The sequence below is a fragment of the Cornus florida genome, unplaced genomic scaffold (genome assembly GCF_030987335.1).
Source record: "Cornus florida cultivar Cherokee Brave unplaced genomic scaffold, ASM3098733v1 CherokeeBrave_3.0.0_Hap2_Chr11, whole genome shotgun sequence".
Lineage (NCBI taxonomy): Eukaryota > Viridiplantae > Streptophyta > Magnoliopsida > Cornales > Cornaceae > Cornus > Cornus florida.
The window spans coordinates 71,020,729-71,039,590 of NW_026775581.1; the positions used below are offsets into that span (position 1 = coordinate 71,020,729).

The following is an 18,862-nucleotide window of genomic DNA, read 5'->3' on the forward strand; positions in this document are numbered from 1 at the left end:
TTGCTTTAAGAAGTGCTATCAAAATCCCAATAGTGTGGCTTTAATCTAAGCTTTTATGAAAGGAAAATAAACAGAAAAAAATGAAGGCAGGAAATGAGAGAGGGAAAAGCCACGTAGAGAGAGAGGGAGCTGATTGAAAAAATGGGTCAGTAAATGACCCTTGGTCACATATGATAGTAAATGATAAGGGTGGGTCCCACCAACTTTTACAAAATATCTTCTTTAATTAACATTATATACACACACACACACACACACACACACACACACACACACACTACTCACTTTACAATTACAAAATAAACATACAACCAGTTAGATGAGCACAAAATAATGATGCATGAATGCAATGGACACGAAAAATAATATCCGTGTTCAACATTCCGGTAGCGGGTCCCACTGGCAACCGATACATTTCCAAGAATCTTGAACTCAAGGAAACGTCCCAATCAACATTTTGATACACCCGACACACCCTACGGTATTTGGCACGCAAAACGAGACAATGACGAAAATAATCCAGAAAATCGGAGAATCGCAGAAAATGAAAAATAAGAAGAAAAAAAAATGAAAACATTGCACTCAATTTGTGTAGATTTCTTGTAAAGTTGCTTTAATGTTGTATATGAAATATGTGATTGTGTATTATTTAGTATTTGAAGGTTAAACATGCTTAATTGATGTTAATTTATGCCCATTGTGTCTTTAGTGCTAAATTTTGTGATTAGAAAGTATGAAATATATTTTAGAAATTTTCTTTTATTAAAAAGCATGTATATTGTTGAATATTAACTTGATGAGCATGAATTTTTCTAATTGCACGGCATTGAAATATATGAAACATTCAGGCATAACATTGGGTAAGGAAAATGGGAAAATTGTTTTGAAATGAAAGAAAATAATTTTTTGGAAAAAGTTTTAATAAAGGGTTTGCGAAAACCCGGGCGCCTAAGAGTTGCCTAGGGTTCGTAGCGTTAATGTGACCTAGAGGGAACTAGAGGGACCGCCCTAGCGTGGTTGAGTTATCTGGGTCCCAAATGACGCCATGGAGTTGCCATGGGTCGGGATAGTAGCCAATCATTTTCTCGTGCCGCCATGGAGTTGTCACGGGACGGGTTATGTTAACGGTTTGAAAAGTGATGAAGGGAAGGGATTTTTAAATGGGGAGAGGCATAGCATGACATTGCATTCCATGGCACGATATTATTTATTTATGACCTTAAAATTGTATTGTATTTTTCCTGGCATGGCATGATCCCGTTTTCCTTTATTCCTATTCATTGTTTGGATTCACGAGGTCACAAAAAGTGTGTCTTAGGCACCACCTACTGAACAATTTGCTCACCTTTTTGTATTAACATTTTCAGGTCACGAAAAAGAGGTGGCGGACGACGATCCATCACAAGTTTAGACGGATTTAGAGATCTACTTATTTTGCTATCTTTTGTATTAAAACTTTAATATTTTGTAAATGTAATCTTAACTATTTTGTGAAACTTTAGTTCAATTAGTATAATGTTGTAAGTTACGGACTTTAAATTTTAGGTATATTTTATGCACTATTAATTGATGTAATTAAAGTACGTTCCTTGTAAAGGATTATGGAACTAGGTAGTGAACAGGTGATTCCTTGTTTGGATGTGATGAAGGAACGGGACCTTTTTATATGTATGTGATTATTTTGGAAATGTGGTATATTATTTGCATTGTGTGTTGGGACAGTATAGATTAGTTTTAAGGCCAAGTGAGGTCATTACATTTTATGTATTTCAACAAGTTATAGAGGGACTTTTTCTGCGGAGGTCATGCCGAAATTTTATATATTATTATTATTTTGGTATCTCTCAGGTTCGTTACATTTATAGAAGAAAAAAATCTATAAAACGGGTATGATAGTAAATTCATTTTTATAGTTTCATTTCTTCTTTTTTTTCCAAACATGATTGCTATCATTTCTTTTCTTTTACTTTCTTAATCAACCAAACACAGTAAGTAGTTAACAATATTCTCATCTTCCCTTTCTTTTCTTTTCTCTTCTAACTAATGTTATCTTTCTTTCTTCTTCTTCTTCTTCTTCTTTTTTTTTTTTTTTTTTTTTCTTTTTTTTCTACCATATCAAACATAGCGGTAGTGCCTCGTTGATTAATAAAGAAAAAGAAAGTAAATGAAAATATTTTAATGAATTTACTTACCATACCCTTTTCAATTGATTTTATCTTTCATAAAAATAAGGACAAATTTGATATTAATAAAGTTTCAGTAAAAATGTTGACATATTTTTTCATTTTCTTCCATTTCCTCCCATTTTTTTGAAAGATAACAAAATCTACTCATCAAGCTGTTGTGTATTCCTCTAAATCCTTTCAATTCCTTCCAAAATTTTAGACCAAATACAAAAAACCACCTCCCTCCATTTCCTTTCCAATAAAAATGGGCTTAAAGGACATTACTGATAGAGTGAGGATTCGAACCTGGACCTTTCGCCAGGGGCAACACATGCCCTACCACTGGGTTATCACACCACATCCACTCATTTATTTAATTTTTACTAATTGTCTCATGTATATTGAATGTGCAACCATATGTCCGGTAATGAATAGGGGTGTTCAAATAATCTGTCAATCTGCTAAACCGAATCGATTCGATCCAATCTGTGCTGTTCGATTTGGTTTTCTAGTATCGTGGTTCGGTGATGGATTGAAAAATTAGTAATTCGAAGTGACCGGATAGGTTAACAGATTAGGTGCTGAAAAAACTGAACCGATCTGTGACCAATCCGTAAAACTAATATACATATATTATATAACATATATAGTATACAGTATATGTATAATACATTATTGATGTTTTTGTTTTCTTTAATCATTAAGTTTTCAAAAGTTTTATTGTTTTACGAACCTAAAATGTTTTACTGCTTTTGTGGCTTAGTGTTTTACACTTTTTAGTTTTTATATTCCCTTCATTTGCATGCTTCTCTGGTCTCCCATCAAGTCTCGTTTGATCCCACAAACCCACTGCTCTGCTCACAGTCTCTCATAGAAGGCACAGGTTACCCAATACTCTCTGTCTCTTATGGAACCCAGACAAGTAAGCATCTCTAATTTACATTGGCCAATCATTTCCTCTTCATTTACATCGAATTTCCAGTGAGTTCATAAGTTTTTCATTATTTTCTTCTATGAATTTTTGTTCCTCTTCTAGAAAAAAAAATCTTGATTGCTCCATCTTGTGTCATTTTCATAGCTCATTTATTAATATGTATAGTCTTTAGAAATTCATGAATGACTTAAACGAAAATCAGTATTTCGAAAGAGAGTTAACAATAACAGATTCTCCTTTTCCCTTTAAATTAATGCATGACTCAGACGAAAATAGTATTTTGCCTCTAATTTTAGTTTTCTTAGTTGTGTTCTATCAAGCCCAATTCGTGGGAATCGAACTAAATCAATATGTTATTTCACGGATTGGTTTGGTTTGGATTGAGAGTCCCTACGGATCGGTTCGGTTTCAGATTTAGCCAATCCGTGAGGACCAGATTGGTTTGAATTTTATTCAAAATCATCCGTGATCAGCCCTAGTAATAAATTATATGCCTGGTAATACATTATACGCTGTTCTAAGAGGCCAACACAACATTCATTGAAAAAAAAAAGGGTAAATATTGTAAGATTAGTTAAGCAAAATCACATTCTTGTAGCTTTAACAGTTATTCAAAGCATAAAATAAGATTTTGGTACAAATTTCTTGAAAATATTTTTTACTAACTAATAAAAGATAAAAACTGTTTTTTCATTTCATTCACTCCGCTTTCATTTCTTTTACTTTTTATATCTTTTTCCTTCTCATATCTTTAAATTATGGAAAATGATTCTTGCACTAAGGGCCCGTTTGGCATCTGTTTTGTTTTGTTTTAGGCCTGCTACAGTACCCCCTTTCAAGCCCAAAACATGTTTGGCTGGGCTTGTTGTATTTTAAACAGTTGCAAAACAATTTAAAAAGAGGGCCCAAAATTTGAAACACCATTTTGGTGTTTTTTGTTGTTTTGGTATTGTTTGGGCTAAAAATCACTGTAGCGGAGGACACAAAAACCATCATTTTACTGTAGCGGAGGCAACAACTATTTTTGCAAGGGTTCGCGTTTGCTCTCTCGTCTGTGGTGATTCTTGGCGACTGCTATGCAACAATTGGAAGGACGTATAAATCCAAGGTTCCACTGCAGTTTTTGCCGAAACCTTCAACAATCTGCATTCCTTTGCTGTTATCTTCGACGATCTCGACAGGTTTGACGACTTTGTTTGAATATTTGAGGTTTTTTTTTTTTTTTTTTTTTTTTTTTTTTTCATTTTCCAGGTGACTATATATTGCAGACAAGAAAGGCTGGACTAGTGTTTTTGAGATGTGTTGGGCAGTTAGAAAAAAATTGTAATATTTGCTACCATGTATTATTTACATTTTGCCTCTTGTAATAAATAATACAATTAAATAGTTGTGTATAGAGATTCAAAGCAGATTTATGTCAACTTTTAATAAAGGTTCCATTATTTGTTCAATATACATAGGTTGGTATATTGTCATTTACTTCCAATGTTATATATTTGATTTTACCACTTGAGTAAATTTTATTTGAATAGGTTGTGTGGATTATGAAATTGAAGACTCACTAGTATGTATTGAAGTTATTGTTTTTATATCCAAAAAATTAGTTATTGGAGATTGGACAGGTTAATGTAAACTTGACTTTTGGGCTTCAATTCAACTACAAATCAGGTGGATGATGTCTGAAAGGTACTAGGATCTTAAGCACTTCCAAAACCTCCTCTCTTTTTGCAATTTCAATACTTTGAATTAGAGAATGTGGTAAAAACTCACTTGAATCATTCTTAATTACGTTATTCCTTAAACATTGTTGAGTAATTGATGTTGAATGTTGCTTACATGAATCCATTGAACTCCTATACTTTGAAAATTTTCATATAAATTGATGTAAACTATTAATCTCAACCAATTCCAATTCCAATTCCAAACATGTTTTGTTTTCAAAATTCTTGAAACGCATGACTTACTAAATATGTTTTGCATGTTTCTGTTTCCGACATTTCAACAACAAAACATTGTTCTTAAACGTGCTTCCGATTTTTTTCCAAAACACTCCTACAACAAAAACATTATTCCTGTTTTAGCCAAAAACAAAACGCCTAAAACAAAGCGCATGCCAAACAGGGCCTGAATAGTTAGAGTGAATTACCCGACAACGAGAATCGGCGGTTGTGGTTGAGGAGAAGTGGTGGCGGTATAAGGAGGGAGATGATTGCGGCAATTGTGGTAGAGGAAACATGGCTTCGACGGTTGTGGTTGGGGAGATGGCGGTGGCGGATGTGGTTGGGGAGAGGTAGCGACAGCAAATTAAGAATCTGATGCAAATTAGGGTTTTTATTGAAATTTGGGGAGAGGCAGCAACGGCCATGTGGAGCTGTCGGGGACAAATGAGAGAAAGAGGGGGGCTTGTCGGCCATGGGAAAGGGGAAGGGAAAAAAAAAAAAAAACTTTAAAAGGGTACTATTGGTATTTTACATCCATGATATTTTATATATTTTTATAATAAATTAATAAGGTAAATTAGTAATTTTACTCTTTCCGTTAACAACATCCATTGACAGGGGAGGTTAATGTAATTTAGCAAACAGGAGGGGAGGTTTGTGTAGGTTGACGAAACTTCAAGGGAGGTAAGTGTAATTTATCATTTTTTTAATTGACCAATTATGGAACAGATAAAGAAGTAGAGTTTTTACTTAGTTATATTTAGTATAAATAGTTAATTAAAAATTACTCCGTATTTGATTAGCCAAATCACTACAAGGGTTCGGTGTGATTATCACCACTCTTAAATTAGTAAGAGTTGCACCAATTTCCACGGCCAAATATGCGAATGAAAGTTGTCTTTTTATATTGATTTACTCTTAATTAGTTTTAAGTAAAATTAAAATTTGGGTTAAAAAAAATGTAAAAATTAAAATGAAATTGGAATTTTTAAATAAAGAAACCCCTCACGCGATTTAAAAAAACCTCTCACGCGGTTAGCTTTTCCCTCCTCTCTCTATTCCCAAAAATCTATAAAATTTTCTCACTAAATTCAAAATTTTCACTTCCCCCCTACCAAATTTCAACCCATATAGCCAAAATTCTAAACCCTCCCTCTCTTCTCTCAAGTCATTAGTAAAGAACCAATTTTATATTGGTATAGTCACAGTGTATGTAGAGGAAGCAGAGCACAAACCTAATGCAATAGCTACATGGTGAGAGGGACTATGGTGATGAGGGATGATGATAAGTCAGGTACTACGACAGTTACGGCGGAGACGGCGGTGGTGTTCGGCTCTCCAACTTTCAAAAGACTCAAATCGTTTGAATCTTCGTCACCCTCTTCCTCCTTCACCACAAATTCCCCCTTTGATAAGCTATCCCACGAACTGTTCGTAGAAATTCTCCAAAGACTCACTCTCAAACTCATCCATCTCTGCAAGTGTGTTTCAAAACGCTGGTATGATTTTATCTCCACTCCTCATTTTGCTTTATGTTATGCCCACAATTGTTCATCTTTGATGCCTCCTTTTGCCCTCTTCTACCAGTACAATGATGGTGCAGTCCAATTAGCATCTGAAGCACCCGTTTTTGAATCTCGTGGGTTTTCTCTAAACTTCCTTCCCTCTTCAAATCCACCACCTACGTCTTCCTCGTCGTCATCATCGGATCAACCTGAACCAGTCCCAATTCGTTACTTAGCATCGAGCAATGGCTTAGTATTTTGCTCTCCAACCTCAACTTTCCAGAGGGTGTACTATGTCTGCAACCCACTCACAATGCATTGGGTTGAACTTCCTCCACCACCCACTTGCGAAGAAAGGGTTATCACTGGATTTGTTTGCAAATCATCTTATTCTTTTGATAGTACTACCTGCACAACTAGCTTCAGAGTGGTTCGAATCCACCAATTCGAAAAACCACAATACCCAAACCCACCACCACGTTCGGCCAATCTCAAATTGGATATATTCTCTTCAGACACATGGAAATGGACAGAAATCATCTTATCAACCTGGGGGCGTAACTTTATTATGTCTCATGACCTTTCTAATGCTGTGGTTTGCAATGGAATACTCCACTGGTTGTTTCTTTATAATGGCAAGATCTTTGCCTATGATCCATTCAACAACACTGATCAATTTCGGACCATAAGGCAGCCCAAGGACAAATTTCCCACGGCTTATGAGCGTCACTTGGGGGAGTGCCAAGGACACCTCAGGTACATCGACCATTATTGTTCCATTCTCAACATTTGGGAACTCAAGGACAACAATGGGCTTGAATGGTCCTTGGTGCACAATGTTGTTCTGAAGAGGATGGAACCAGGTTATTCCCTCTTTCGTGTGAAAATTCTACCTCTTCATTCCCTTGATGGAGACATTATATATTTACATGTTGATAATCGACACTGTGGTATTCTACTCTGCAACATGAGGACCAGAACTTTGAAAGATGCGTGTTGTTTTAACTCTTTTGCCTGGTTTTGGCATTCGATGGCCTTTCCCTTTGTTCTCCCATGGTGGCCTACACCACTTCCTCAATTCCAACAGAATACACTCAAGTAATAATATTCATCTCTTTGTTTATCTGGTTTGTTTTTTATTCAGTCAAATTGTTTATGAAGCGTTTGATCTAGTTACATTGTAAAGTAGGTTCCTTAGTTCATCTTCACCCTAATTCCCTCTTTATTATACTTTATTTATCTTGGATGAGTACCTTGCAATGATTGACTCTTTTATTGTTCTACATCAGATAGGATCTCTGAATGATATGTAGATGTTTCTGTCTTTGTCTTATGCTGGTAAATTAGCATTGAATATTTTATGTAGTTAATTAGTATTGGGGGGTGGTGGAGAATATCATAAAAGTGATTTTAGCTTATGATAGAATATTGATTAGAGTGATTTATGGTATTGATTTTAGTATCCTCCATCAATGCATTTTCTATATTTATCACTTGTAGTCTTTCACCTATAAATAGAGGTGCTGATTGTAAACAATAAGAGAGATGATACGGCAACCGAACTTAATCACCGAATAAGACCCGAAATCTGATGTTGGCTCTGCCACGTCATTCACTCATTCATTATGCTTGAAAATTCTACCATTTTAAATGAACTACTTTACCCTCAAAAAATCATTCAAACCCTTCCATGTTTTCTCTCTCAAATAAATATCAAGTATGTGTTCAAAATTCCTCCATCTCTGTCATTGTCCTACCCGCCTCTCCACCTCCACCGCCACCATCTTTCTGTTCATTGTCCTATCCAACTCTCAACCGCCACCATCTCTGTGATGCCCCCACCCCTCCACTGCCACAATCCCTTAGCTTCACATCTCTCCCTAAAAGACCTTCAAATTTGTTCATTCGCAATGACACAGACCAATAGACCCATCAAACTTTTCAAATTATCTATTCATTTCTATTGTCTTCTTTATTCAAAGAAGACCCAAATCAATAGTACACCATGACATAGATGAGTAGAGCCATTTTCCTTCACAAAGCCCTAATGAAGTTAGAGATTAGGGCATATATGTGAGAGATGCAAAATTGAAGAGTGAGAGTCAGAATTGGAGAGAGAAGAGAGAAGAAAAATTATGATTTATTTGCTAGTTTGATGGGTCACTATTCATTTTTCTAGTGAGTTAAATTGGATGTTGGATCGGTGATGATGATAGAGCTTTACGTGTTCATTGATTGACCCAATCGGATTAACTAAAGCCTGTAGATCATGGAGGGGAATTGCATACATATAGTTATTGATGAGACGATGGGGTTTTGGGTGATATATATATATAAATATATACACAGAGAGAGAGAGAGAGAGAGAGAGAGAGAGAGAGAGAGAGAGAGAGAGAGAGAGAGAGAGAGACATTTTGAACACAAAGACTAGATATTTATTTGAGAGGGAGAAAACGTGGAAGGGTTTGGATAATTTTTTGAGGGTAAATTAGTCCTTTTAAAATGGTAGAATTTTCCAGCGGAATGAATGAGTGAATGATGTGGCTTTGCCACATCAGATTTTGGGTCATATTCGGTGATTAAGTTTGGTGCCGTATCATTACTCATATTATCATATAATAAAGGTGATGTAGCCCTTTGGGATTTTTGTGTTATCCTTGTGTTCTTCATGTTTAATTTTTCTCTTCAATTTTTGTATCTTTCAACAGTAGCTATAGTGATATTGCAACAGATTTCTAATGGAATAATAATGTTAACTTTTCAAATTTTTTTTTTTCCTTTGGTTTCTATAGTTAGAACCAATGGACAAGTCATCCAACTATCAGAACCTAGAACCAATATCCAGGCCCAAGAGGTTCCTGTTAATCCTCAACAGGAGTCTGCTGCTGAGGAACCTACTGGGGACCAACTTGTAGATGAGCAAGTAGTCCATGAGGGAGATGTTAGAAGTAATGAACTTGAAATTGATGAAGATAACACTAGCACATGTCTTTTGGGGTCACAAGAAGTGGTTTCTAATGAAACATGTCAAGGTCAAGAGCAGGGAACGAGTTCACAAGATCAAGGCGAGGTGAGTCGGACCACCTCGGTACACATTTCATCCAACTCAGAACCAATTGGTTATATGGCAAGGAATATCCATGACCCAAGCACTTGCCACCATCCTTGAGGAAGTCACCATTTTGCATCCCGAGACCTTTCAGTGATTGGAAAAGAAGTTTCTGTTCTTCAAGCAATTTGTTTTTGAGTCTGTGGGTAAACTAGTTCTCATACTACGTCAGTTCTGTCACAGAGCTGTTTCAGCATCTGAAATTCAGTTTATCAAATCTACCATGGATAACTTGAAGGAAGCAAATTTAGAGATCGCATGGCTTGAAGACCAGTTGCATTTGGCAGAGATGAAAATGGCAAAGGAACAACTTTTTTATAAAATGGAGAGAGGGATTCAGAAGGTTATAGCTGAGGTTGAGGAGTTGGCTACACGTTTGAAGGGGGAATATGGGATCCTGAAGGAGAATTTTGATGCTATGAAGAACGGTGATGCAAATCAACTTGGTTCCGGGTAACTTTAGCTTCTTGTTTGTGATGTCAAAGATAATGGTTTTGCTTGATCAAATCAAAGAACAAGATTTTTGTATGCTGCTAATAATTTCTGCAAAATCATGAAGGTCATTATTCTTAAAGCAGGTCTCAAGATTCTTCGGAAATAAAGATATCAAGCAATCGAAATTGAGGGTGATTGTCAGCTATTACGAACCTTCAACCAGTGGACCAAAGCAACTGTTGGTAACTTCTGAGGGATTTAAGCTTTACTGGGTATCTAGAAAATGTATTGTTGTTGCCCAACTTTGTAAATGGGCTATGTTACAAAGAGCCTCCGAGCTTGACGGCATGTCTGGCCACCTTAGTTACTTGAGGCTCTCTCTATGGATTAGTCTGTTACTTCATAATCTATGCAATTTGCTTTTTGAAAAAAAAAAAAAAAACCTTTCTTCTGATCACTTTTTATTTCTTTCATTTGGATATTTTAGGCAGTAGGAAGAATATATCGAAGCCATAAGGTACGATGTTATTCATTCATAATGTTAACGCATAGTTCCTTCATAGCTTCTTGGGATATGGAACCCAATAAAATTTTCTTGCGAGTTACAACATGAATACTATATTCCATTATTATGATTTAGAAACCTAGTTAGTGCATATTAATCTTTAGATATAGTATAGGTAACATGAGAATGATAACTTTTTGGCTTGAATGTGAAGTAGAAGCTTTATAATACGTATCAGATTGAATGTGCCTAATACCTTAAAGAACATGATTCATAAAAAATATTACATTTTTACTGATTAAATCCTTATGATGATCGGAGATGATACTGCGATAGTTTAAATCACAGAATTCAGTGCTTACAGGTGTTCTGTTAGCTTAGATGTACAAATCTATGAAAATTACTATTATCCTAAATAGCATTATCGGTATAATGCTTTACAATGGATTCAAACCGTATTGTCAAATATTTATGATTTATATTTATATTATATGACACCCATGTAAATGGGTGAAGTTAATGGTTTATTTTTCCTATCTTACTCCTCCAATCCCATTGAAAGAGTAGATGTGCATTATCTTTGTTTTCTTCTTCTTCTTCTTTGGTTGGGGCCTCAGGGGAGAGGTGTAGACAACAAAATATGATGGCGTCTGCTAAGGACAGCATTAAGATGCACTTACTAATACCAGCGAGGATAATTCAATTTTCGATCTTTGCACCCTAGATTAATTTAAAGTTGTATCATTTGCTACTTGTTAATCCATTATTTGATGTTTATTTATTATTTATTTTAGTTTTTTTTCTTCAAAATTTCAGGGTAGCTGACAACCAGGTACTTATATACTCCTATTGTATTATGAATTGATCTTAACGTGCTGAAAACAAAATTAATGTGTTCTTTTGGTCACTTTGATTCCACAAGTTCCAATTCGAGAGGGGGGCAGTCAACTATTGTTGGACGGGTACTAGAAATGTTAGAAAAACCCTATAAAGAAGATGTTGTAACAATGAATATGGTTTTCTCTGTACTAAACAGTTTGGTGAAATAATTGCAACCTCTGGCCATGAGGAGAAATAGTGGTTGCTGAGTTGATTATTCTGAAATTCGATATCCAAGGTGATGTGTTGTTTATGAAATCAATATGACCGGCAGAACTTTGAAATCAATATGACGAGATGAACGTATGAAAATTCTACCTCTTCATTCCATTGATGGAGACATTATATATCTACGCACTGATAAACGAGATTTTACTATTCTACTTTGCAACATGACGAGCAGAACTTTGAAAGCAGCATGTTGTCTTAACTTATTGTCCCCGGTGGTTTGGGCATTCGATGGCCTTTCCCTTTGTGCTCCCATGGTGGCCTACAGCAGTTCCTCAATTCCAACGGAATGCACTCGAGTAATAATATTCCTCTCTTTGTTTATCTGGTTTGTTTTTTATTCAGTCAAATTGTTTATGAAATGTTCGATCTAGTTACATTTTTTGTAAATTGTAAAGTAGGTTCCAGTGTTCACCTTCACACTAATTACCTCTATATTATACTTTTTGATTTATCTTGGAAGAATAATTTGCAATGATTTACTCTTTTACCGTTCTACATAAGATAGGATCTCGGAATGATATGTATACGTTTCTGTCAGTTTGTCTAATGCCGGGAAATTAGCATTGAACCAGTAACTTGGATATGAATATTTATTGTAGTTTAATTAGTATTGATAGCTATAGTGATATTGCAACAGATTTTTAGCCAAAAAATAATGTTAATCTTTTCTCTCTTTTTGAGGATCCTGTTAATCCTCAACAGGAGGTTGCTGCTGAGGAACCTAACTCAAGACCAACTTGTAGATGAGCAAGTAGTCTGTGAGGGAGATGCTAGAAGTAACGAAACCCAAACTAAGATAACACTAGCACGTGTCTTATGGGGTCACAAGAAGTAGTTTCTAAAGAAACATGTCAAAATCAAGAGGAGGGAACGAGTACACACTCAAGGTGAGGTGAGTCAGACCACCTTGGTGCATATTTCATCCACGGCGACTCAAAACCAATCAGTTATATGGTGAGGAATATCCTCAACTCACGAACTTGCAACCATTCTTGAGGAAGTCACCTTTTTGCATCCTGAGACCTTTCTGTGTTTGGAGAAGAAGTTTATGTTCTTGAACAATTTGTTTGAGTCTGGTTAAAATACTTCTCAGTCTACGTCAGTTCCATCATAGAGCTGTTTCAGCATCTGAAATTCAGTTTATTAAATCTACCATGGATTACTTGAAGGAAGCAAATTTTGAGATCGCATGGCTTGAGGAGCAGTTAAATGTGGATGAGATGAAGATGGCAAAGGAACAACTTGCTATTGGAACGGAGAAGATTCAGAAGTATATAGCTGAGGTTGAGGAGGTGGTTACACGACTGAAAGGGGAATATGCAACCATGAAGGAGAATTTTGATCCTATAAGGTACGTTGATGTGAATCAACTTGGTTCTGGGTAACTTTAGTTTCTTGTTCAGTTGTTTGTGATGTCAAGATAATGACTTTGTTTGATCAAATGAAAGAACTCGATTTCCTGTATGCTGCTAATATTTTACTTGAAATCATGCTGTTTGGTTGCTTGCAATGTTTCATACTTCGCCTGTTTGTAGGTGTGTTTTAGTTTTGGCTACTTGGCAATACTCAGCCCATTGGAGTCAACTTATATATTAGACACTTCCTAACTAGTGTTTAAATGATTTGCTTGGACCTTTGTAGTTAAGAATTTTTACTTTTTGATAGGAGAGCACTATTATTAGACAATCCTCTTGTGGTTAGAAGATCTGGCTCCTCTCCTCAAAAATATCCATATATTTTATTGTTTAGGAGGAATTACACTTGTTTTTTTTTAGTACAAGTAGCTACGGGTTTTGTTATGACTTTTTACTATCGTTCGACCGTTACTGAAGCTTTTGCCTCAGTTCAATACGTAATGACTGAAGCTAAATTTGGTTGGTTAATCCGATCAGTTCATCGATGGTCGGCAAGTATGATGGTCCTAATGATGATCCTGCACGTATTTTAGTTTGTATGATGGTCCTAATGAATTTTCTTGAGACCTCTTCTAAGGAATTTAGCTACAATTGCATGGTGCATATGAAATGGAAGAACTGCTTGTGTTTGGCGATGGATTATGGTACATGGTCTCTTTTCTCAAAGAAAAAAAAAAAAAAAATGGAATTTAGTAACTATTCGTGTCCTTTTCCTCTTTGTGATCCAATCCGTGATTCATTTTGATTCAAATGTCGGTACAAAATTTGCCTTATTAATTAAATTATCACTTTCTCACTATTTTGTCACTTTTAAAGATTTATTTCACTATGGATTCATGTGACTTATGAAGCATAGACAAAGACATTATACTAATGACAATATGAAATTTTTTCAAAAATTAAGATATCGTAAAAACACATCTATGTATATTATATTAATGTTTGTATGTATAAAAATTAAATTATATATTTCTATGTCTAAATTTAAATAATCAAAATTTTGATGTAAAATATATTGTATTAATGCAATTGAGTTGATTTGATCGGATTTTGGGTCATAATGAATGGACGAGTCAAGAGTAAGTTAATAACTTATAATCAATCCATTTATGATGGATAATAAAAGAATTGGGGGTTTAATGGGGTTGTTAATTCACACCCAACTCAATTATTCAAATATTTTTAGATATAAATTGTCAAATTATTTTAATTGCTGAATACCAACAAAATATATAAAAATACTTTTATATTAAATTTATTAATTTTTTTGGTTTCACTAGTTACAATTTTTTTATTATTATTATTATTTTTATTTATTGGGAAAAAGTTATTATGTAACTTACTTTGAGAGTTATCACAGTCCAAAACAAGGAAAGAGGAGAAAAAACGGACCAAAAAAAAAAGAAAAAAAGAAAAAAGAAGAGAGAGTGAAGAGTTATCACAGAAAAACAAGGGAGAACACAAAGAGAAAGGGAGGAGAGAGAAAAACAAAAATAGAGATATAGAAGCAAAAAAAAATTAATATTAATAATATTAGAACATCTGTAATTCCAGTAATATTATTATTATTATGATTGTTGAATAACAAAATTAAAAAAAAAAATTACATTAATTTCTTATTCAAGCGTTGCAATTTTTTTTTTTTTTTATGACAAAAAAGAAGAGAAATCAGAGAAGAAAGAGAAAAAAAAAAAAAAATTTTGTTTGAACGGGTTAAGATGGGCACTCATTCTTAATCTACTATTGATTTTTGAATTGAATGAGTATTTACTTTTTATCTATTAACTTATTCACTTAAATTTAAATATTTAAATAATTTAATTATAATAAACGTGCTTGAACTATTTAATGAACTTGAACTTAAGTTATACTCATTTTTTTATTTTATTTTTGACGCCACCCCTACCCAAAATAGATGACCTTGTTGAAAAGACGAGTCACAGGGGGAGTAGTTTTGTCCCCCAAAAACCCTTATTTTATTTTATTTTTGGCGCCAATTTTTTTATTTTTGCGTTTTCTTTGGCGCCAATTTTTTATTTTCGCCTTTTTCAATCAACCACCACCTCTCTTCTCTTAGATCAGTTCTTCGATCATTTCCAACAGTTCTTCGCTCATTCGGTTCTCGATTAGGTCTTGGCAAAACTTATCGAATCAAATTCAACACGTATGAATATATAAGCCATCTCCTTCCATTCTCAGCGGTTTGATTTCTTCTCTACTCGTTTAGACACTATGCTAAATGTGTAATGTGTATTTATTTGGTTCTCGCGTATGAATATATATGTTAGATGTGTGTGTACTTTTCTGCAATTTCAATATATATATATATATTGTTCTCAGTCAATTTATATATGTGTTTCATATATATATAGAATATGTTATCACCCGTTACCAAAGAATCAATTTTATATACGGTCACAGTATATGTGCACATGGTATTTGTATGTGCACAAATCTAACCGTTATAGCTACATGGTGACAGGGACTCTGGCGATGAGGGATGTTGGTATTGATACTTCAGGTACTATGACAGTTACAGCGGAGACGGCAGTGGTGGTCGGCTCTCCACCTTTCAGAAGACACAAACCATTCAAATCTTCGTCACCCCCTTTCTCCGTCTCCACAAATTCCCCCTTTGATAACCTAACCCACGAACTGTTCGTAGAAATTCTCCAAAGACTCCCTCTCAAACTCATCCATCTCTGCAAGTGTGTTTCCAAACGCTGGCATGATTTGATCTCCACTCCTTATTTTGCTCAATGTTATGTCCAGAATTTCTCATCTTTGGTGCCTCACTTTGCCCTCTTCTACCAGCATCGAGATCGTGCAGTCAAATTGATATCCGAATCACCCATTTTTGAATCTCGTGGATTTTCTCTAAACTTCCTTCCCTCTTCAAATCCATCATCATCATCAGAGCAACATGAACCAGAGCCAATTTGTTATTTAGCATCGAGTAATGGCTTAGTACTATGCTCTGCAACCTCGACTTTTCAGAGGGTTTACTATGTCTGCAACCCCCTCACAATGCATTGGGTTGAACTTCCTCCACCACCCACTTGCCAAGAAAGAGTCATCATTGGATTTGTTTGCAAGTCATGTTGTTCTTTTGATGATACCACCTGCACAACTAGCTTCAGAGTGGTTCGAATCCACCAATTCGAAAAACCACAATACCCAAACCCACCACCACGTTCAGCCAATCTCAAATTGGATATATTCTCTTCAGACACATGGAAATGGACAGAAAGCATGATATCAACTCGGGGACGTAGCTTTATTATGTCTTATGACTGTTCTAACGCTGTAGTTTGCAACGAAAAACTCCACTGGATGTTTCTTTATAGGGGCAAGATTTTTGCCTATGATCCATTCAACAACACTGATCAATTTCGTATTATAAGGCAGCCCAAGGACAGATGTCCCGCAGCCAATGAACGTCTCTTAGGGGAGTGCCAAGGACACCTCAGGTTCATTCACTTTTATTGTTCCATTATCAACGTTTGGGAACTTAAGGACTACAATGTGCTTGAATGGTCCTTGGTGCACAATGTTAATCTGGACAAGATAAAATCGGACCTTTCTACCTTTTGTGTGTCAATCCTACCTCTTCATCCCACTGATGGAGAAATTATATATCTATACAGTGAGTTTAGTACTGGTATTATACTCTGCAACATGAGGAGCAGAACTTTGAAAAGAGTATGTTTGTTTGACTCTTTTCGTTCCCTTTGGCATGCGATGGCATTTCCCTTTGTGCTCCCATGGTGGCCTACATCAGTTCCTCAATTCCAACGAAAGGCTGTCGGGTAACAATATTCCTCTTTGTTTATCTGGTTTGTTTTATAGTCAGCCAAATAGTTTATGAAATGTTTGATTTTGATCTGGTTACATTGTTTGTAAAGTAGGTTCTATTGTTCATCTTCACACTAATTCCCTCTATATTATACTTCGATTTATCTTGGATGGATAACTTGCAATGATGGACTGTTTTACAGTTCTACATCAGATAGGATCTCGTAATGATATTTATGCTTCTGTTAGTTTGTCCTATGCCGGGAAATTAGCATTATACCCAGTAACTAGGATAATAGTTAGTGTATTTTAATTAGTATTGGTAGCTATGGTGATATTGCAACAGAATTCTAACCGAAAATGTTAATCTTTTCATTTTTTATTTCTTTGTTTTCTATATTTAGAACCAATGGACAAGGCATCCAACTGTCAGAACCTAGAACTAATATCCAGGCCCAAGAGGATTCTGTTAATCCTCAACTGGAGGCTGCTGCTGAGGAACCTAGTCAACCCCAACTTGTAGATGAGCAAGTGATCCATGAGGGAGATATTACAAGTAACAAACTCCAAATTGACGAAGATAATTTCACTAACAAATCTCCTCTGGGGTCACAAGAAGTAGTTTCTAAAGAAACATGTCAAGGTCAAGACAAGGGAACGAGTACTCAAGCTCAAGGCAAGTTGAGCCAGACCACCTCCGCACTCATTTCATCCACGGCGACTCAAAGCCAATCAGTTATGTGGCGAGGAATATCCTTGACTCAAGAACTTGCAGCCATTCTTGAGGAAGTCACCCTTTTGCATCCTGAGACCTTTCAGTGTCTGGAGAAGAAGTTTCTGTTCTTCAAGCAATTTGTTTTTGAGTCTCTGGGTAAAATAATTGTTATTCTACGTCAGTTCCGTTGCAGAGCTGTTTCAGCGTCTGAAATTCAGTTTATTAAATCTACCATGAATGACTTGAAGGAAGCAAATATTGAGATCGAATGGCTTGAAGGCCAGTTAAATTTGGCCGAGATGAAGATGGCAAAGGAACAACTTGCTGCTGGAATGGAGAGGATTCGGAAGGATATAGCTGAGGTTGAGGAGGTGGCTACACGTCTGAAAGGGGAATATGCGACCATGAAGGAGAATTTTGATGCTACAAGGGACGTTGATGCAAATCTACTTGGTTCTGGGTAAGTTTAATTTATTGTTTAGTTGTTTTGTGATGTCAAGGTAATGACTTTGTTCGATCAGACGAAAGAATTCGATGTCCCATATGCTGCTAATATTTTCTTGAAAACATGCTCTTATGTTGCTTGCAATGTTTCACACTTCGCCTGTTTGTAGGTGTGTTGTAGTTTTGGCTACTTAGCAAAATACGCCACAATACAGCATTGAAATCAACATATATTATACTTCAGGCACTTCATGACTAATGTTTGAGTGATTTGGTTGGACCTTTTACGTTGATGAACTAAGAAGTATGCACTATGAATTTAAAATAATGTGTTTTAAGAATTTCAATTTGGTCAGTTTGTCTACAGCTGAAGATTTTCCTTATCTTAATGGCAAAAATCTCACATCAGCGGAATCCCACCCCACCCTGTTTGGGGGCGGTTTTGGGAACTGATTATTTAAATGGGGGCAGGATGTGCGCTGTTGTGAAAAATCCTACATGTTTTGGGTTGGTTTCGGGGATAGTTGCCACATCCCGAGTATACTATAAATTTATTAGTATATATTAGGGATGGCAAAATATTCCATCCTCTGGCCCCCCGGGGGTAAAATAAAATAGTATAACATATATGATATAAAATCTTTACTTGGACCCCCAAGAAAAAAAAATTTCTTTCTTTAATTAATATTTAACAAAAGATAGTTTATATATAATCTAAAAGAAAGTGATTTAATTGTTTAATTGACTATTATAGAACCCTGATAAAAATTTAATGTGGTTATTTTAAAAT

General features: G+C 35.5%; 2 protein-coding genes across 4 annotated transcripts; both read left to right on the forward strand.

The window, feature by feature from the left end:
• The first annotated feature begins 6,073 nt into the window (after positions 1-6,073).
• Positions 6,074-9,726, forward strand: LOC132284151 (F-box protein At5g03970-like). 2 transcript variants are annotated; one of them, XM_059786226.1, is made up of 2 exons: positions 6,074-7,642; positions 9,341-9,726. In XM_059786226.1, the coding sequence occupies exons 1-2, from the start codon at positions 6,291-6,293 to the stop codon at positions 9,711-9,713; spliced, it is 1,725 nt and encodes a 574-aa protein (XP_059642209.1). In that variant the 5' UTR covers positions 6,074-6,290; the 3' UTR covers positions 9,714-9,726. The 2 variants fall into 2 exon arrangements, with proteins under 2 accessions (XP_059642209.1, XP_059642210.1); XM_059786227.1 differs by having other exon boundaries at positions 9,337-9,401.
• A 3,263-nt stretch (positions 9,727-12,989) lies between these two features.
• Positions 12,990-18,217, forward strand: LOC132284150 (uncharacterized). Of its 2 annotated transcripts, none has more exons than XM_059786225.1 (3): positions 12,990-13,054; positions 15,601-16,927; positions 17,318-18,217. In XM_059786225.1, exons 2-3 carry the CDS (start codon positions 15,612-15,614, stop codon positions 18,090-18,092), a joined length of 2,091 nt encoding a protein of 696 aa, XP_059642208.1. In that variant the 5' UTR covers positions 12,990-13,054; positions 15,601-15,611; the 3' UTR covers positions 18,093-18,217. The 2 variants fall into 2 exon arrangements, with proteins under 2 accessions (XP_059642208.1, XP_059642207.1); XM_059786224.1 differs by lacking the exon at positions 12,990-13,054 and adding an exon at positions 15,030-15,319.
• Positions 18,218-18,862: the final 645 nt, after the last annotated feature.

What these genes read in the sequence shown, in the direction of transcription:
- LOC132284150 (XM_059786225.1), top strand. Translation starts at nt 15,612, where the DNA reads ATGAGGGATGTTGGTATTGATACTTCAGGTACTATGACAGTTACAGCG. An exon ending in TTCCAACGAAAGGCTGTCGG is followed by an intron (nt 16,928 to 17,317) that starts GTAACAATATTC and finishes TTCTATATTTAG; the next exon opens with AACCAATGGACAAGGCATCC.
- LOC132284151 (XM_059786226.1), top strand. Translation starts at nt 6,291, where the DNA reads ATGGTGAGAGGGACTATGGTGATGAGGGATGATGATAAGTCAGGTACT. An exon ending in TTCCAACAGAATACACTCAA is followed by an intron (nt 7,643 to 9,340) that starts GTAATAATATTC and finishes TTCTATAGTTAG; the next exon opens with AACCAATGGACAAGTCATCC.